Consider the following 21,695-nt stretch of genomic DNA (forward strand, 5'->3'; position numbering starts at 1 on the left):
GATGGTATGAAATTGTGGTTTCAATATGCATTTCCCTAAAGAATTGATGCTTTTGAACTGTGGTATTGGAGAAAACTCTTGAGAGTCCCTTGGACTGCAAGGAGATCCAACCAGTCCATTCTGAAGGAGATCAGCCCTGGGATTTCTTTGGAAGGAATGATGCTGAAGCTGAAACTCCAGTACTTTGGCCACCTCATGCGAAGAGTTGACTCATTGGAAAAGACTCTGATGCTGGGAGGGATTGAGGGCAGGAGGAGAAGGGGACGACAGAAGATGAGATGGCTGGATGGCATCGCTGACTCGATGGACGTGAGTCTGAGTGAACTCCGAGAGTTGGTGATGGGCAGGGCGGCCTGGTGTGCTGTGATTCATGGGGTTACAAAGAGTTGGACACGATTGAGAGACTGAACTGAACTGAATGATTGTTGAGCATCTTTTCATATGCTTATTCACCACTTATATTTTTGAAGAAATGTCTATTTAAGTCCTTTACACATTTTGGGGGGCTTCCCAGGTGGCACAATTGGTGAAGAACTTGCCTGCCAATGCAAGAGACATGGGTTTGATCCTTGAATCAGAAAGATTCCTTGGAGAAGGCCATGGCAACCCACTGCAGTATTCTTGCCTGGAGAATCCCATGGACAGACTGGCCTGGCAGGCTACAGCTCATAGGGTTGCAAGGAGTCAGACACGACTGAAGTGACTTAGCATGCACACACACTCATTTTCAAACCAAGTTTGGTTTTTGTTTTTGTTGTTGAGTCGTAAGAGTTCTTTATGTAGTCTGGATATTAACTTCTTATCAGATACACAATTTGCAAATATTTTTCCTATTCCGTAGATTGTCTTTTCACTGTGTTGATAGCGTGAACTATTTTTATATCCCTTCTACAGTATCTTCAAAGGGTGTTTGATAAATATTCATATTTTTAAACTTAACTCATAAATGATGCTTAATTAATGATGTATCACTGACCTTAAGTTTATGATAAAATGAAACTAAATATAAATTGAGTTTGCTTTAAAATCATTTGGGATGAATCCAATGAGATTGATGAACTTCAAATTGTGAGCATTTTCAGGTTTGAACTCTACTAGAGTTAAAACTAGTACTGAAAATTTCCCATCATTGTCCTTAAATTTAGAATTTTGACACTTCCATAGGGAGGCTTTGAAAATTAATTAGTGTTGTATGACAGGAAACAGAGGAGAAATTAGTTGTGAGACAGTCATATAAAAGTTTAAACTCCTGTCTTTGGGTAGGAGCTGTCCCATGATCAAAGACATTTGGGAATTAGAATGTTACTCTGAAAGAGTGAGTTTTCAGGGAAGCAAAGGATGTTTATGGGGACCCTTCAGGGACCCTGAAGCCTGACCCTGCTCGTCCTGCTCTGATCAGATGCATCATTGATATGAAAAGCTGACGAATATTCGCAGCATGGCAAAGAAAAAAGTAGTGATAGGTTCTTTATTATTTCTGAACTGCATTTACTATTATTTTTTTTTTTTACTAACAATAGTTCCATTAACAATTCCAGTTCTTTTACTCACTTGCATTCTGGTCTTTCTGCTCTGTGATTCATTTTCAGTTCAAGCACTTTCTACCACAATTGTCTTAAGGCTATAGAGTCATGTTGGTTGTGTCCTGCTGGTATCTAGTGCCCTCTGTAGCTTAATGGAAATTCTGATTGTTCTGGTTGGTTCAAATTTGAGAGGATTACATAAAACCCCATTGAGTAACTAGTGGGGCATCCCAACAAAGGGTTACTTGATATTTTACAATAAAAGGTCAGACAAGAGAAGGTCATGTAAGAAGGCATAAGAGATTGCCTTCCTGGAGTCATTTTTATTCTGAATTATGAAACAGCTTCAAAGGCATGAGTCAAGCACTTAGTATTCCTGGTGCAAAACATAAGGACAGAGTAACTATAGTTCAATGACAACTAGATTAACATAAGTAAGAACTAATAATGGTTCATTCATGCACATAAGTAGGTGTCTTGAAAGAGTATGTGTGGGTAGTTAAAGAGGGTCATACTTAGCCTTTCATTATAACTCTCTATTTACTCTATTTGCTAAAACCCTGACTTTATGATAAACGATCCAATTTGGGAAGAACTTTTTGTGCCCTTTCAGATATATAAAGATTACATAATTTCCTCTGACTGTTTACATTTAGTGCTTAACCCCACCCGCCCGCACTACTGTTGATTTGTTCACTAACCTGTGTTTTTAAGTGATTTATCTGACTGTTTACATTAAAAGAAACAGAGGGTTAGATCAGGAAATCTGTGGACTTTCCCTCTTCTGATTGGTTTGTCTTAAGCCTCAAATGTGGCAGGTGTTCCTACAAGATCTATTGTTTTAAGTCAATTTATATGAGCCTTAGTTGGAATTGAAACAGAGGTGAACTTTGTGAGTACTTCTCTTAGTTTCACTTCTGGAATAAAAGCAATATGGTATTATATAAAACCCTTTAATTGCAATGGAGGAGTTCATATGCTGGGTATCAAACATTTACCTAAAACTGCATGATTTTAGAAGAGAGATTTCAGAGGATATCTGTTCTGTTTCTCTCACTTCATAAATGAAGAAACAAATAAGAACTGGTGAGGTTAAGGGGCCGACCTAACATGGCATAGCTCTTAACGGCAGTGCCAGGACGAGACTCAGGCCGGGCAGCATTTTAGTTCAGTGTCATTATTATTGCATGTGGCCTTCCTTCAGTTGATCCTTTTGATAACCACTATATTCCTGAATTCTTGCCTTTTTAATTGGAGCAAACCATGCATAGTTTTGGAGTCTACACGCTGTTCCTTTATTAAATATTGAAATTTTCCTAATCCTAACTTTACTATTGAAAGAAGAATGCTAAAAATAGCAAATGTATTTGACAAGATTACAAAATGCTACCTAGTGTGACATTCTCCATTACATCAGTCTGAAATACATAATGGTCACTGTCTACATACACAGACTCAAGGAGGGAACACTTTCTTAATAGTTCTTCAGAGAGGATGTAGTATTTCACAGATGTTTAAGCAAAGTTTATAGAGAAAGAGAAAAAAAAAAAAACAGAGCTGAGCTTTCTACAGTATGTGATGCCAGTGAAGGTGAAGACAGATAAGACTGTTAGCTTTATAAAATTTCTCTTTGCTCAGATGATGGAAGCACTGATGTTAAAGGAAAGAACTGACAGATAATGAAATTCTTTCTATTGACAAAGAGCGACTATATGAAATCTGTTAGCACATCTTCCACCCATTCATTTAGAGGTGATGCAAATTGGTCCTAAACCTTTTGAGAGATTTTTAAAGGAAATTAATTATTCCTTAATATTCTTAGTAATTTCTTAATGCTATCTAATCATTGCATTCTTCATGTGAATGCTACACAAAACTCCAAGAAATCTATTGAATTATAACTAAATACTAACACTAAGATAAATCCTAGGATATTAAAAATGGTCCTATCAGATATTCACTGTATATTAATTTCTTATTGCTGAAAGTAATTATAGTATGAAAAACGTTTCCTACTGCCCAAATCCAGCTAAGAATGAGAAAGGTATGGTGAAAATGAAATTCAACTTAAGTGGTATTAGCAGATTTTGGCTGTATATTAATTTCTTGCTGTCCTTCTGAAACTGTGTATGCAAACCATTGTTCCCTATTCCCCAAACCCAGCTAAGAATGAGAACTAGCAAACTCAGCAAAAGTAGCTCGTAAAATGTATTTCCTCTTCTAGGAGGGTCAGAGTGGTAAGTATAATTATCTGTAATCAATTAATTTGAAAGCGTTCATTGTAATTGACAATTACATGTGCCCAGGCCCTGTTCTAAATGCTTTATAAATATGACCTTATTTAATTGATACAACAGTCCTATGAGGTAGAAAAATTATTATCTCCATTTTACAGATGAGAAAGCAGAGACGCAGAGAAGCTGTAACTTGTTCTACAAGTGGCTGAACTAGATTGAAAAAGACAAAGGCTGTTGTTACCTTTAATAAAGGCCATGAACAATATGATTATGCACTTTATCCTGTAACTTATATCCGTTTCTAGTAAGCTGAGGTCATGATCGTTTATCTTTAGAATATAAAAATCACAAGCTTCTGGAAAAATTAAAAGATTATGAATCCATTGATATCTCTTAAATTACTGAATATTTACTAGTTTTATCCCTGGGTTGGGAAGATCTCCTGGAGTAGGAAATGGCACACCACTTCAGTGTTCCTGCCTGGAAAACACCATGGGCCGAGAAGCCTGCCAGGCTACAGCCCACAGCGTCACAAAGAGTCAGACATGACTGACCAACTGAGCACACATGTTTATATTTTATATATTTTCATATACTATTCATATACTATTTTATTATTATTATAAAATATTGTTTTATATTATCAAATATATTGGTTAATATTTACCAAGCCTAGTGACTCTTTATTCCATTAATGATAAGTGGTTCCCAAAACAAGAGAGATTTTTCTCCCAACTGCCTTTAAAATACACTTCACCTAATATATTATGTATGTCTATGTCAATGAACATAGACACAATTCTTTAAACAAAGAGAAAGTAAACTTTTAAATACTTCTTTGTTTACAAGCTTAAAACAAGTGGTAGTTGATCAGAAGACAAATATGTACTCAGTAAAGATGGTCTCAAGTTGATTTTTTATTTTTTTGCCTTGAACCACTAGACTTGTTTCCAGATCATTAAACTTTGCTCAGGACAGGTAAATAAGTATCCATTAGAAAAGGTTTTTTATTAACATACAAGTCTTTTTGGAATGGGCATTATATATATGTAGGATTTAATCTGTTTCAGCACAGAAAGACAACCACAAAGACACCTGCTAAATGCCTCAATGCTTCAAGAAGCTGAGAATCACAAGTGGGAGAAAGTATTTCTGAAATTGTGTCTGGGTCACCCTGATGGGGCTAAACAGAGACAAGAATATTATCTCATTTCTAGTGTTGCCAGATAAAATACAGAACAATACAAATACAGATAATGCATGGGATATACTTCTAGTAAAAAATTACTTGCTGTTTATCTGAAATTCAAACTTAACTAGACACTTTCCACTTTTATTTTCTAAATCTGGCAGCCTCACTCACTTCCCAAGCCTGCCCCTGGTGGTCCCGAGGTCTTGGTCAGAGATTCCAATAGGGGATGTTTGTGGTGATGGGAAGGGGCAGCTGTGATGGGATCTCTAGCAATGAATACTGGGGGTTCTCCCAGGAGGTCCCCTAGTCGGAACCTAGAAACTCCTGCCTACTGAAGCCCCTCGAAGACACTGAATGTTGGGCTCACTTCTCACAATGCCTCTTCTGGTTCTGGTCTTGGTCGACTGACTGCCTTCAGGTCCACAGCCACCACCTCATTTCTGTCCGAGACATAAACTCATTCTCATTCTCAGAGCTCTCCTAATCCACACTCTTATTTAAGACCCTCCATAGCACAGGGTCTTTTGCACTTAATATTGCTTTTTCCAGAGGCAAGCACATAGCCCAGAACATACTAGAGGGTTAATAAAATGTTTAGCCCTCTGGTGACTCAGACAGTAAAGATTCTGCCTGCAATGTGGGAGGCCTGGGTTCGATCCCTGGGTTGGGAAGATCCCTTGGAGGAGGGCATGGCAACCCACTCCAGTGTTATTGCCTGGAGAATTCCCATGGACAGAGGAACCATGGGGTCTCAAAGAGTAGGATACAACTGAGTGACTAAGCACACACAATAAAATGTTTACTAAACTTACAAAGATTTTTGTTATTGTTTTCCTGCTAATTAATAGTAAGCAGAAAACAGGAATAAATTGTTCCCTCCTAAACTCTCATTATTTCTCCTCATTTTCAAAGCCCGTAATAAGGACAGACAGTTGTACCATGGACCCTGCCCGAGGTTTGTTATTCAGGATATACTCAATGAGTACTTGCTGAGTGACTGAATGACTTGTTGAGTGACTAATTATAATATTTGAATACAAATAGGCCATTAGATTTGTCTACATTTTTTACAAATACCACTTATTTGAAGGAGTCTTTCTTTTCTGTATTACAGAAGCTAGGCCAGGATGTGAGATGGAGACTGGTTAGATGTTACTTGACCCAGGACACATTGGGAAATAGAGCTGGCGGAGGGGTGCCTTGAGGAAGTGGGGAAAGGGATTACTCATAGGGTTTACTCCCCTAAAATAAGAAGTGTTTGAAGTCCAGGGAGAGACTGGGGACATAAGCAATACCAAACAGCAGTGAAGGAAGGAGGAAAGGGAAGGAAATCACAAGCCCTGTTATCAGAAGGGGGAGGAGAGTTCTTACAGCTACTGGGCCCTTTGGGCACTTTTCCCAAATGGTTATATATCTGACAATAACAGATCTTTGTTGATATGCATTCATTAGGAACTACCCACAGTGTGAGAGATTACTAAATTCTGAAATTCACATAGTACAACAAACCTTCTTAAATATAGTTCAATTTGAAATACTTATCACATTCCAATAAAATGTTTAATATTTGCAAGGAAAAAAATCCTGTGAGTTCCAATTGAGTCTTTCACCAAATCATTGTGAATTGGCTTCCATTGCACGATAAAGTAAAAGCATATTAGATACGTGGCTAGCTGCCATTTCACCATGGTATATTCTTCCCACCAAGAAGAAAGCAGAACTAGGACAGGTTAAAGTAAATTAGTAATATTTAAGCAAATGGATATTAAGACATAAAGAAGAGTTTTTAATATTGTAAGCAAGATTTATTATTGCTTTTACTAGTTTAAAACATTTTTTGTCCTTTTTATTTTTTAAGAGTTATTCACCACTGGGAAGAAATAATTGTAACTTTTTTGTCTGTTTATTTGTTAAACAGATCACACTTATCTTAGACTGAATTTAATTGAAGCCAGTTTGTATGTGGCGTTGATTAACTGTTTAAGGCAGAGAACTGTCTTCAGGTTTCAAAACTCAGCTTGGTGTTATTACCCATATATCTGCTTTATCAAACATAAATTAAAAGAGGATCTGGGAATATTATTTTTTATGTCTAACATTCATTTTGTAAAAAATTAAGTCATTTGGACAATGATATACTGCATCTCTGATGTGATGAAAATTCTACATTTCCCTTTTTCTTGATATATTTATCTGCCTAGTGGCAGAGGGTGATGAGTGTTCATGCTGTTAGTGTTGTCATTAATCATTTAGCTATATATTTATTTTAATGTATTTTTAAAGCAAACTTGGACTACTAGATACCTATACAATATTCTTTTACAGGACATGGATAACTCTTGTCCTAACTGCTGAAGGTCCCTTATAACAAATAAACATTTAGCTTGAATACAAAAGGTTCGCTTTCATAACAGTTCATCTTTGAACCCCCAGCAATAAGCTCCTTTCACTAAATGTTGATATAGTATTTAGCCTATCAAATGAAATCAGTGTTTAATGCTTATGAAGGGCATAGAACAGTACAAATGTGCTGTTTTATAAGGCATTAATCCAGAGAGCCAGTAATATGTACAGTGAAGTTTATCTTGACAGGTAAATCAACTCATTGCTAAATGAAAAAGCCAGACAATACTATCCTTGTTGTTGAACTGCAGGTGTTTGAAAAGCTAAGTGAACTAAGGAAAAACCTAACAGCGTCATATGGCAAGAATGAATGGTGGTGAAGGAAGGGAAGCTTGGTTAGGTGGTTTAGGCAGGTGCTTAGGAAATTTAAAGGATAAAATAGTAACCTAAAATCAAAAGCAGGTGCCTTGTTAGGTTTTTATGACCTTATAGAAATAATAACAGATCTAAGGTTAGGATCACAGACATTAAAATAGTTACTTCTAAGAAATCTTGTTTTGGAAGAATGAAGTAAAATTTTGAAGATAACTCTGCTCTAAGAATTCATTGTATCCTGTAAATCTGAAAACAAACATATTTATCAGTCTTAGAAGTATTTATTAAATCTCTTCAGTATCTGTGTCAGGGTTCTATCCTTTATCCTGTCTTTTTTTAAGATAACTATGATGTTAAATATTAGGAAATATTATTCACAAGTATTTTTAATAATCATAGCCAAGGGAGACTCAAGAGATGCAGATTCAATCCCTGGGTCAGGAAGATCCCCCTGGAGGAGGAAATGGCAACCCACTCCACTATCCTTGCCTAGAACATCCCATGGACAGAGGAGCCTCTTGGGTCACAGGTCATGGAGTCACAAAGAGTTGGACACAACCGAGTACACACTTGCTTACTAAGTGAATTTACAATATTTTGTGTCTATGATGCTATACACGGGGATAAAAGCCATAAGACCTTATGATGCACATCTCCAACTAATAGTGTTAAGAAAACATTTGCTTAAAATAAAATAATCGATAGGTGAATTGTATGGTATACTGTCAATATCTTAATAAAGATGTTATTTAAGAACATGAAAGTGGCTAAAATAACATAAAGCCATTAAAGAGAAAGTAACAAGATTTGTGAACAGGGATAATTAATGTCTCAAGTGAAAATTATTATGTTTACTAGTTATACCAAGAAAAATATAATGCGAGAAAACAGAGCAAAATGCTTTCCTGGTAAGACATTTGACCTTCAGTGAATTATAGTTCATAAGCAAGGATTCCAGAGAACACAATTTATTCTTCAAGATATTGAAAGTCAAGGGATTGCATTTTGTATTCAGCTCTCCCATGATTTATCTACAAAATCCCTTGTTGAAATATGTGATGTTTCATCTGCTAGAAAATCCTGGGTTTACTTTTGGCTGCACCGAAAGTAAACCTAGGAGAGTCTCCAACTTGCTACCCCACCTTAACTTCCTTGGTAGGACTCCCATCTCCAGCCCTAAGTGCTGTCGTCCAGCATGTGGAACCGTTCTAATGCAGTTTCACAATGTCACAATGGAGTGAAATGCCAGACACCGGCTGTGTATGGTTGGTGGGCATCAAGAGTGTGGGTTTATATCGTTCAGTATCCCTTGCCCAATTTGAAGCCTCTGAACAATCCTTTCCAGCACCTCTGTTTCTCAAATCTCATTAACTTCTACATTTCTCTGTTAGAATCCTCTGAGGCTATGGATTTTTGTTTGCAACAACACCCAGACCCTCTTCTATTCCTATGAATCCCCCTCTTCACTCTCCAGGGAACTCAGTTCCTTTCCTGCTTGAGGCTCAGTTTAACCTAAATCAATTTGTTTCATGCTCACTTCACGCTTACGTGGAAGGTGCCCAACTGGTTCTTATTCCAGGGTTTTTACCTCCTGCAGTTGCTTTTCTCCAAATATAATTCCAGCAGTTTCTCTTTCTGCCCAACACTTTGATGTGTTTTACTGGAGTCCCTTTTTGTTCCTCTGGTTTCTGTCCTTTAACTTCTGTCCTTCAGATCTTATCCATAGTTCTATAGCTTATTTCTTTTTCTTAATCATTATCCTATTCTCCTTTAAAACCGTGTATGCTTTATCAACCAAAATGTTGTCTTTTTCCCTAGATAGGATATGGTTTTCCTTTTTTTTTTTAAAATTTTTCAATACTGTAGTCTTATTCAGAGAGTCACATGTTTACCTTGCATGTTAACTTCACAGAACACTCCTACCTATTAAGGATAATCCAATTCATTTCTATTTCATATTTATGATACTGATGACTGCACTTAAATTTTAACTCTGAAAACTTTAGACTCCAACCCTAGTTTGGGTGGAAAGAGGACATGAAATTATGACAAAATTAGTCTCCTCAAGTGTAAAATTCAAATTTGGGAGGAAAAAAATCCTAAGTAATTAATCAGCTTGATTAAATGTTCTAAATGGTTAATAACAACTACCTATAGTAATATTAAATGTCCTGTCATTCTTGGTTCTTTTATCAGTTGTGACTTGGTACCTGTGTGTACATATATATCAATTTCTATCTTTTTTAATGGATTAATGCTAAATATTTAAACATTTCAATGGATAACACATGGGCACACCTAGTTTCCTCAGCCACTTTATAACCCCAATTTCCAAACTGTATTCATTCAATAAATATATATTGAGCACTTACCATGTGTTGGGCACTCTATTCCACTGGGGATTCCCTTATGACTATACAGTGGAAGTGAGAAATAGATTTAAGGGACTAGATCTGATAGATAGAGTGCCTGATGAACTATGGACGGAGGTTCAGGACATTGTACAGGAGACAGGGATCAAGACCATCCCCAAGAAAAAGAAATGCAAAAAAGCAAAATGGACGTCTGAGGAGGCCTTACAAATATCTGTGAAAAGAAGGGAAGCAAAAGCAAAGGAGAAAAGGAAAGATATTCCCATTTGAATGCAGAGTTCCAAAGAATAGCAAGGAGAGACAAGAAAGCCTTCCTCAGCAATCAATGCAAGGAAGTGGAGCAAAACAATGGAATGGGAAAGACTAGGGATCTCCTCAAGAAAATTAGAGATACCAAGGGAACATTTCATGCAAAGATGGGCTCAATAAAGGACAGACATGGTATGGACCTAACAGAAGCAGAAGATATTAAGAAGAGATGGCAACAATACACAGAAGAACTGTACAAAAAAGATCTTCACAACCAAGATAATCGTGATGGTGTGATCACTCACCTAGAGCCAGACATCCTGGAATGTGAAGTCAAATGGGCCTTAGAAAACATCACTACGAACAAAGCTAGTGGAGGTGATGGAATTCCAGTGGAACTATTTCAAATCCTGAAAGATGATGCTGTGAAAGTGCTGCACTCAATATGCCAGCAAATTTGGAAAACTCAGCCGTGGCCACAGGACTGGAAAAGGTCAGTTTTCATTCCAATCCCAAAGAAAGGCAATACCAAAGAATGCTCAACTACTACACAATTGCACTCATCTCACACGCTAGTAAAGTAATGCTCAAAATTCTCCAAGCTAGGCTTCAGCAATATGTGAACCGTGAACTTCCAGATGTTCAAGCTGGTTTTAGAAAAGGCAGAGGAACCAGAGATCAAATTGCCAATATCTGCTGGATCATCGAAAAAGCAAGAGAGTTCCAGAAAAGCATCTATTTCTGTTTTATTGACTATGCCAAAGCCTTTGACTGTGTGGATCACAACAAACTGTGGAAAATTCTGAAAGAGATGGGAATACCAGACCACCTGAACTGCCTCTTGAGAAACCTATATGCAGGTCAGGAAGCAAGAGTTAGAACTGGACATGGAACAACAGACTGGTTCCAAATAGGAAAAGGAGTACGTCAATGCTGTATATTGTCACCCTGCTTATTTAACTTCTATGCAGAGTACATCATGAGAAACGCTGGGCTCGAAGAAGCATAAGCTGGAATCAAGATTGCCGGGAGAAATATCAATAACCTCAGATATGCAGATGACACCACCCTTATGGCAGAAAGTGAAGAAGAACTGAAGAGCCTCTTGATGAAAGTGAAAGAGCAGAGTGAAAAAGTTGGCTTAAAGCTCAACATTCAGAAAATGAAGATCATGGCATCCAGTCCCATCACTTCATGGGAAATAGATGGGGAAACAGTGGAAACAGTGTCAGACTTTATTTTGGGGGGCTCCAAAATCACTGCAGATGGTAACTGCAGCCATGAAATTCCTACTCCTTGGAAGGAAAGTTATGACCAACCTAGACAGCATATTAAAAAGCAGAGACATTACTTTGCCAACAAAGGTCCGTCTAGTCAAGGTACAGTTTTTCGAGTGGTCATATATGGATGTGAGAGTTGGACTGTGAAGAAAGCTGACTGCTGAAGAATTGATGCTTTTGAACTGTGGTGTTGGAGAAGACTCTTGCGAGTCCCTTGGACTGCAAGGAGATCCAACAAGTCCATCCTAAAGGCAATCAGTCCTGAGTGTTCATTGGAAAGACCGATGCTAAAGCTGAAGCTCCAATACTTTGGCTGCCTGATGCGAAGAGCTGACTCATTTGAAAAGACCCTGATGCTGGGAAAGATTGAGGGCAGGAGGAGAAGGGAATGACAAAGGATGAGATGATTGGATGGCATCACTGACTCGATGGCCATGGGTTTGGGTGAACTCCGGGAGTTGGTGATGGACAGGGAGGCCTGGAACAGATGAGTTGAACATGGGAGGAGAAATGGAAAAGATAAGAATTTAAGAGAATTCAGAGATACTGGCTTCATATGTATAGGAGGATAGGTGGCAGGACCTGCTTATTACTTATGGTTGGGGGTGACAATGGTGATAGGCCTTGATCATACAGCATTAAGAGGAGAAAGAAAAAAAAATCTTTCCCCATTTTTCAATGTTGTTGACAGTATTGTTTGTAATTTCAGAAATTTGAAATAAAGCGTCCAAAATTATGAAAGTTTGAAAATAAATTATGCTATGTCTATCCAACAAAATTCTATACATTCATTTAAGTCTATATTTTAAAAGACAACAATAAATTGGGAAAATGTTCCCAATATAATGCTAAATGAGAAAATTTTCAAAATTTGGTATAAAAGTTATTCTAATTTTTATGTGTTCTAAAGAGAAAACTTAAAAGGAAAATTTATAACTCTTTCTGATAATATTAAAGATATTTTTAATGTTTCTATTTATACTTTTCTATGTTTAAAAATCTATAACCATCAATACATATTCAGCTCAATTCAGTCACTTGGTTGTGTCCAACTCTTTATGACCCCATGGACTGCAGCACACTAGGTTTCCCTGTCCATCACCAACTCTTGGAGCTTGCTCAGACTCATATCCATCGAGTTGGTGATGCCATCCAACCATTTTATCCTCTGTCGTCCCCTTCGCCTCCTGCCTGCAATCTTTCCCAGCATCAGAGTCTTTTCCAAGAAGGCAGTTCTTCCCATCAGGTGGCCAAACTATCGGAGTTTCAGCTTTAGCATCAGTCCTTCCAATGAATATTCAGGGCTGATTTTCTTTTTCAGGAATTCAGCTTCAGTATCAGTCCTTCCAATGAATATTCAGGACTAATTTTAACACGTATTGCTTAAAATTAATAAACTTTATGTAAATAGAGTGATAATGATTCCACAAGCATAATTACAATTTGTATTTATACTAAGGAACAGACTCTAGTAATAACCAGCCATCCAAAACTATAATGTTAAATTAATTTAGCCAGCAAATGAGCCTTTATGGGCTGTTCACTAGAAAAGGTGCAAGATATTCAGAAATAAAAGTATCAATCTGGCTGTAGAAACTCAGGACTAGTGGGGAGGCTGTGAGGAAAGTGGACAGTTGCCCCCCTACAGTGCTCTGTGATGTGTGCTTCTCTGGAGATGGGCCCAAGGTGCTGTAGGAACACAGGAGAGGAGGAACATTCACACACTGGCATTCATGGAAGGCTTCCAGGAGGAGGTGACATCTGAATTGACTCTTAAAGGTTGAGTGAAGAAAAAAATCAGAAGAAAGGTGTTCAAGCAGAAGAAATATATAAAGACATAGAACCGAGTAAGAGCAGTAGCTTTCTAATGTGAAGCTCATTATGCAGAAATTCGGGGGTGGGGGTTGGGGGAGAAGAAAACCTGAACTTAACTATGGGGCTGGAGAGGCAGAGAAAGATGGAAGGTTCAGAATGTCTTCTAGATTCTCTCTTGTCTCTTGGACACAAGAAGGATGGCTGGTAGCATCACTTTGCTAACATAGGACATAGAGTCAGAAGAATAGGTTTAGAGGTAAATTTTCAGGAATATCCATTAGCAAAGTAAATGATATATAGCATCAGGGAAAAATCACTCATTTATTCTGCAAGTTTTTACTGAGCACAGCTGTCAAGGAGTGATCTAGATGCTGAGGACACACTGCTGAATCAGACAGATCTAACATTGCTCAAGGTCTGCCTGTAAACAAACAGACAGAAAGATGTCCAGAGGAACCGGAGATCAAATTGCTAGGCTTCAACAGTATGTGAACCAAGAACTTCCAGATGTACAAGTTGGGTTTCAAAGATGCAGAGGAACCAGAGAGCAAATTGCCAAATTCACTGGATCATGGAGAAAGTAAAGGAGTTCCAGAAAAACATCTACTTCTGTTTCCTTGACTGCACTAAAATCTTTGACTTTGTGTATTTGTCTTGAACAAAACAAACTGTGGAAAATTCTTAAAGGGATGGGAGTACCAGACCACCTTACCCCTCTCCTGAGAAACCCGTGCATGGGTCAAGAAGCCGGTTAGAATTGGATGTGGAAAAATGGACTGGTTCAAAATTGGGAAAGGAGTACAACAAGGCCGTATATTGTCACCTTGCTTATTTAATTTACATGCAGAGTACATCATGCAAAATGCCAGGTTGGATGAATCACAAACTGGAATTTAAATTTCTGGGAGAAATATCAATAACATCAGATATTCAGATGACATAAGAACCTCTTGATGAGGGTGAAAGAGGAGAGTGAAAAAGCTGGCTTAAAACTCAACATTCAAAAAACTAAGATCATATAGCTGCCCCCATAACTTCATGGCAAACAAAAGGGGAAAAAGTAGCAGCAGTAACAGTTTATTTCTTGGGCTCCAGAATCGATAGTGACTGTGGCCTTGAAATTAAAAGACACTTGCTTCTTGGAAGGAAAGCTATGACACACCTAGACAGTGTATTAAAAAGCAGAGACTTTTTAATCACTTTGCTGACAAAGGTCCATATTAGTCAAAGCTATGGTTTTTCCATGTGGATGCATAAATGTGAGAGTTGGACCAAAGAGAAGGCAGAGTGCCAAAGCATTGATGCTTTCAAACTGTGGTGCAGGAGAAGACTCTTGAGAGTCCCTTGGGTTTCAAGAAGATCCAACCAGTCAATCCTAAAGGAAATGAGTCCTGAACATTCATTGGAAGGATTGATGCTGAAGCTGAAGCTCCAATACTTTGGCCACCTGATGTGAAGAACTGACTCATTGGAAAAGACCCTGATGCTGGGAAAGGCTGAAGGCAGGAGGAGAAGGGGATGACAGAGGATGAGATAGTTGGATGGCATCACCAGCTCAATGGACATGAGTTTGAGCATGTTCCAGAAGATGATGAAGAACAGGAGAGCCTGGTGTGCTGTAGTCCAAGGGGTAACAGAGAGTTGGACACAACTTAGCGACTGAACAACAGGGATAAGGATTTGCCTGATTTCTTTTCTGCGAAGTAGGTGGTACTGTCATCTGCTCAAGGTGAAGACCCCAGGAGGCAGGGTAATCTTTAAGGTTCAGCTTTGAAGTAGGACTCCTGGAAAATGGGAGTGGATGCTGCTACTGCTGCTGCTGCCAAGTCGCTTCAGTCGTGTCCGACTCTGTGCGACCCCACAGACAAGGACCTGTATAAAGGTCTCCAAGTAGCCCACTGAGTTCAGAAAGCTTGCATTTGTGGCTGCTGCATCTGCACGGTGGTAAGCTTCCCTCCAGCAGGGTCAGCAGCTGGGCAGTCAGGGAACTTGGTTGTGCTGTGTAGCACCTGTTCTGTTCTGGGAATATCCCTCTAGTCTTTCATTTGGCTTCTGTTGGACAGTCCTGAATTCATGGTCCCTTCAACACACAGAAATAAACAAATCTGCAAGGCCAGAATTTATCTTCAAATTAGTCACTTAAAAGAAAACCCCTAATCTATGACATCTGAATATAAAATATGTATTAAAGTAGAAAGTATCAATAAGTAGGGGCCCAGGATCTTTAGAGCTAAACGATCAGTGAAATGGCTGGAATGCTCCTTGTACTATTCTATTCCAGTGCATATAATGTAACAAGGACTGCCTCTGTTTGATTCAATTAGAGATCCTTTTTTAAAAGTTAAATACACCGCTTCCCTAGGAACATAATTGTGAAACATTTTGTCGTTATACTCTACAGCAGTCACTTTAAGATAACACAAATCTTGCTTCTTGCTGAGCATTTCCTTACTACTACATGCAAACAAAACAGAGGATGTAATCAAAAGGGTATTTGGCATGGGTCCAGAAAGCAATGTGAATTAGTCTACAACTGGCCGCCATAGTTTCAAGTCTGTTTCTAATCCATGACTTATTGCTTCATAGCTGATCATTTCAAAAGTTTACCAGGATGGCACAGAAAAGCTCAGCCACTACCTTCTAGCTCATTCCAAAGTATTTCACTCGAGAACATTTTTGAATATTTAAAATAAGAGAGTATAAGACAATAAAAATGGTTTTTAACATCATTTCCCCCCCAATTTTCTACCAACAGTATAAACTAGTGGAGGGAATATTTACTAAAAGTATAGAATTGCAGATGGAATACTTTAGGAAGCTGCTAATTTCTACTCCTTAAGTCAATAGCAATTTATATAATAGAGAGAGGATTGGATAGTTTAATTTTCAGACTTCACATGGAGCATCTGAATTTTTTTTTTTTAAAAAAAACAGCCGACTAAATTCTTGTTCTTATTTAGTATCCAATACAAAGGCAATTTTGTACTTTTTGTAAATTGATTTTCAAGCAATTTTACTGTTTAAATAATTCAGAAATTCTGTTTTGAAATAATTTAGTTTCTCTAGCCAAACGAGGTGTATGACATTAATCACATCTCACATCGTTGAGTACATCAGATGTCTTAATTACATTTTCTAAAGGTCCTCTAAGCCCTTTAAAAGCAAAGCTTTGAGAAGAGGAGGACACCTGAGGCTTGTCTTCCCCTTTTGAGGGAGGCTTTAGAGCCCAGGGAAATGACTTGGACACCACCTCCTCAGGTATTTCTTAAAAGATTCGATATATTTCCTGCCTTGTCCCTGTGAGAATCAGGGTTAATTTCAAATTATAAACCTACTTCATGTTATTGGCTAAAACGCTTTTATTTTCACATTTCACTTCCTCATAATACCTACTTTTCTAACTGTATACAGATTTTAATGCTTCACCAGAATATGCAAGTTTATTTTATGTAGGCTTCTCATGGTTTGACTTTAATATTTACAGGTTAGTTTCCTCACACTCAACGACTATGCAATGAATAAATAATTTTAGTTTGATTGTAGATTGCAGTCTGAAAATCATTTCATTCATGAAACCAGAAAAGACTTCTGTTAAGAGCACCAGTATCTACCTCCATAAAGGCCAAACTGAGGAGCCTATTTCAAGTGACTTGAATTCAGGAAAACCATGATGAGCTTTTTCGGCACCAGCTGTGGCTTAGTGTAAAATTTTTGTAATGGTTGTAATGGTGGCGGTTTCTGTGAGTGAAAAATGGAAAGTATCGAGAAATGGGAAGAATATGGTTCAGCCCCTGGTCTCTGAGTGAAAAGAGGGGTGGAAACTCCGTGACTGGGGGCCCATCCGAACCATGCTGTCAGATTTACGGGAGGGGGGTAGGAAGAGAAAACTCGCTGGGGGAAGGAGTGGGGCGCCAGACCGTCCCGGAGAGAGGGGGGAGGGAAGGACGGGAGGGGACGGGAGTGGAGAAGCGCCGAGCCGAGGGGAGGGAGGAGAGGGAAAGTGGGAACGGAGTAGAGGAGTGGACGGAGCGCAGAGGTGCCCTTGCGCAGCGCGCGCAGTGGAGACGCATCCCGGCCGCTGCGCGGGAAGGCGGAGGTCCCATGTCGCACCCCCGGCTGGTCCCGGGACCCCAGCGTGAGTCCCGCGTCTGGCGACCCGAGTCGCCGGGAGTCTGAGCTGCGGGCCACGCGGGAGTGGCGGTGGCAAGCCCGCTGGTCGTTATGAGGACGGATCTAAAATGACCGGCAAGCGGAAACCTCTCCAAACGCAGCTCAGGCGGTCAATCAGTGAGCAGTTGCGGGACTCCACTGCCAGAGCCTGGGATCGGCTGTGGAAAAACGTCCGGGAGAGACGGCTGGCAGGTCGGTGGCCCCAAGACTCGGGACTGCGCGGGGGCAGGAGGGAGGCGCGGGCCGCGTCGCCCGCCCCGGCCCACCGTCCCGCCGCCGCTCTGGGCTCCCTACACAGGTTTTCTGAGCCCCAGGTTGGGTGGCGAAGGCTGCTCCCACCACCCTCGCTGGACCGGGTCGGAGCGCCCACGCTCACCGCGCTCAGTCTTTGCGCGCGCTGGACCTGGTGGTGGGTGTGGGCTCCGCCCCGCGCGCGCTGACAGTCTGGCAGGGCGCTGCGCTCCCGGCGTGGAGCCGGCGTGGGGGTTACCTGGGGAGTCTTTCTTAAGTGGCCGCTTTTCCTGGGCTGGCCCCGGCTCCGCCGCTATCCACCCGCCCTAGCCCAGTGAATGAATGAGTGCCCAGCCCAAGCGGCCCTCCGGGAGAGTGGTCCCTCTCCCAGCTTCGCCTTTTCCACGAGGGACGCGTCCACTGCCTGTGTGGGAGGAGGAGTCAGACAAGGCCAGGGAGCGTACCCAAGGCTCTGGGAGACAGATGTTTACGGCGTAGAGGGGGAGGATTTGGGGAAAGACAGATGGACACTGGTTGGTGCTGGCTGATAGCTGCCCACCACCTCTGTCCAGCTGTGGATCAGGTTCTCCTCACTTTGGGGCTGCAAAAGAGGGGCCTCTCTTTTGGAACCCATTGCTCATGAATCACAGGAAGAGAAGAGGTGATTATTCCGAGCCAAGAGGTCCTTAAGAATCCTTGCTTCTGTCAGAAGGCCAGTCCCCTCCTTAGCTTTTTCTCCAGCTTCCTGGCTGTGGTCTTTCTTCTGGGCATGCTCCTTGGAGCTACCACCTCGAAGGGCCAGGGATGTAGGAAGTGATCTGAGCCTTCTCAGAGTCCATGCTGGAGCATTAGGTCTGGTCAGTCACCACATCATACCTGCCACAATAAGGGAAGGAAGCCCTACTCCACAGCACCCTCCCCAGGCAGTGTAGGATTTAGGACTGCTTTCCCCAAGTGTTAGCAGCTGGAAGATATTTCTGGAATTGAGGGCATGTGGATGGAAGGGCCCCCTGAGCTGACCGTTAGTGGAGTCTCTGGATCTTCTGGCCTCCTCTCTCTCCCGCAGCATCTCCTGAGTGGGCCAGTGACCACAGGGGTGGAAGAGAGGTCAGGAGAAGAAGGGGTGACGCCTGGACAGAGGGCAGGGCTGCCAAGGGTGGGATGGAAGAGTTAACCTCCTCTGGGCTCCTCCCCCTTGTTCCTCTTGAAGAGCTATAGAAGGCTTTTGCAAGGTGTTCTTCCCTTTCTCCCATGCAGCCACATCTCTCCATCAGTCTGACAGCATTCTCGAGTAGATGCCCAAAGTCGGTGTCTCCTTGAGCTGGATCTTTTATCAACCTAACTGGTCAAATTAGAAGTGGGGATCATAGATGCTTCCAACATTCAATAGTGTCAGCATAGACTGGTCATCCCTTAGTTTCTCTCTAATACAGTGGCCCCGTTTAGTAAGCACCCAAGAAATAAACAGACTTTGCAGTCTGAACCCAGAAATAAGTTGTGGTAACCCACTAGTTTTACTGTTGATTTTTAAGACCTGTATGTTCACTGCAGACCTCAATTAATAACAATTAATAACTTTCCTGGTTATCATGCTAAATTGTATAATCTACATGATGGATGGTGTTAGAGAAATTATTGTGGTCTAGTAAATTTTGTTGCTTCATAACTGCAGAATGCTTACTGCAAATGTCTCCTTCATAGCTTCTGTTATTAAGTTTGTTAAGTTTGTTAAATCAATGGATCCTCAGGAAACAAGAAGTCTTTCCAGGAGGGCTGCCAAGGGTGTGCTGGGTTTTTATAGAAGCTGAGGCCAAGGATGACTGCAGCCTTGTCTTTTTAAAAAGGAGATCTGGGAAGGAAGAGAGCATAATGTAAAGTCTGAAAACCATTGCGATTTTCCAGGGAAGTCATATATTCACACTGATTTTAGACACTGCAGTTTAGTTAGGGCAGTGGAGAGAAAAAGTTTTGATTCTGGAAAGTAAGCAATAGATAGAGATTTTTAAGATAATGAAATGTAGACATTATAAGACTAAAAGTGGCTTCAGAATGGTTAAGTATAAGAGTTCTCCCAGAGTAGTGTAATTATTTTTTTTTAAATAGTGGTGTGAGGTTTTAAAATGTTTAATCAGAATATTAATATCTGCTCACCCGTAATCTGCTTACCACTCTGCTAACAGCAGATGCCAGCAGGTTATTCAACTGGGACCAAACAATCCCCTGTGAAGAGACTTCAACCTCTGCTTCTCTAAGCGAGCTGGGATGCCTGCCACAAAACCAAGCCAACTCCATGAAGGAGCTTTTAGATGCAAATTGATTTTCTTGGGTTTTCTTGCAAAGGTAGCTAAAATATGGAACTTTGGCTATGAGACACTGAAATACTTACGTTATTAATGTTGGCATCAATTCTAGGTGAAAGTGTTTTTCATTTGTAAAAGCCTTCTTTATATGGTTTACTTCACAGTATCATAATAACCAAGTAAATGAGTGTACCCCAGAGAGAATCTGCCCCCTCAAGGGATGTTATGGGGCTATTGGCTTTTTTTCCCCTGTCTTTTTCTATCATATAAAAGTTCTGTGATGGTACTTCTTTAATTTCCCTAAAATTTTCTCCTTTTTCTTCTTTCAGTATTTATTGGCTTATTTAGCTGTGCCGGGTCTTAGTTGTGGCAGGTATGTGGGATCTAGTTTCCTGACCAGGGATCAGACCTGACCAGGAATCAGACCCTGCCCCCCTGCATTGGGAGCGTGGAGTCTTAGCCACTGGACCACCAGGGAAGTCCCACCTAAAATTTTCTTCCTATTACACTTAGGCAATAGGAGAGTATTCAAGGTGCTTTATGACAAACTTGTGTCTGGAGCATTCTGAAGGTATCTGATGCTCTCTTTTGCTTTTTAACATCCTGAGGCAAGAAATCCTTATTCTAACTCACTTTTCTCTTCATGAAAGTCTGCCTTGTCAATGTGACAAAAAGATAAGAAGTAGTAGAACTGTTTAAACATAGTGAAGCCTGTCGATTTCTGTGTGGTGGGACCATATTTAGGAAGGAGTCTCCTAATGCTCATCACAGTGATACAAATAATGAAGCTGATAGAAGGATAAGGTTTTGAATGATGTTCAAATATGTTCACTTCATTACAAAATTATACAAAGGGGTTATTGGTAAAGAAGAACTGATACTGGGAGCTCTGCTTGGGCTTTCCAGTCCTGGAGTAGCTGCCAGATTTTCATCAGATTGTGGTGTTTTTGCCAACATGTACTTTTTAATTACCTAAGACTCTAATCCTCATAAGGGTCAATGAGAGTTTTTCTCACCTGTCATCTCAATATTGATCATTGTAATAATGGTGGTAATTGTTGTTTATTCCTGAGACAACAAAGTTAGTTAGTGTTCAAACAAGTGTTCTGATTCAAGTTGTCAGAAGTCAAAGGTCACCTGTGCCTACTTTGTGTTATACCACACTGCCTCTCCATGGGCTTTACGGAGACACATGGACCTCAACTCCTTTCTCCAAGTCTCTCTGTCATTTGCAATTAGTTTTAAAAAGAATAAGTAAATTAATTGGAAAAATTACTCTTTCCCTCTGCAGTGACAAGGAGAACCCTATGCACCAAATGCTTACCCCCCAGTCATCCTATTGGGCTGGGTAGTGTATGGGCTCACAGAGAGTTGAAACAAACAAACAGCCATATATCTGCCTTGTTGGGGCCCTTATGTGTGGCTCAGCCCATCACCATTGCTGCAAGAAGCCAAGGGCCACAGGAAAGAAATGTTGTCATAAAGCCTCAGTGCGTGTTTCTTCAAGGTGGATGAGTGACAGGTTCTTTGGCCTCTCCATTTCCCTAATCAGCCACCACTGATGACAGTTCTTAACCTTTATAGCATCATTAAATTCTCTAGGCAGAA

General features: G+C 40.3%; 1 protein-coding gene across 3 annotated transcripts in view; it reads left to right on the forward strand.

Annotated features, from left to right (window-relative positions):
• The window catches only part of STARD13 (StAR related lipid transfer domain containing 13), a 403,121-nt gene that overhangs the window by 153,350 nt on the left and 228,076 nt on the right, over window positions 1-21,695 (forward strand). The window contains exon 1 of one of the 3 annotated variants that reach the window (XM_040267094.1): window positions 17,082-17,748. The exons of 1 other annotated variant lie outside the window; for it this stretch is intronic. In XM_040267094.1, the coding sequence (XP_040123028.1) occupies window positions 17,625-17,748 (124 nt within the window). In that variant the 5' untranslated portion in view covers window positions 17,082-17,624. Of the gene's footprint in view, window positions 1-17,081; window positions 17,749-21,695 lie in introns of those variants that run through there. One more of the 3 variants, XM_040267098.1, reaches the window with a different exon arrangement.

This window comes from Oryx dammah, unplaced genomic scaffold (genome assembly GCF_014754425.2).
Source record: "Oryx dammah isolate SB20612 unplaced genomic scaffold, SCBI_Odam_1.1 HiC_scaffold_24, whole genome shotgun sequence".
NCBI lineage: Eukaryota > Metazoa > Chordata > Mammalia > Artiodactyla > Bovidae > Oryx > Oryx dammah.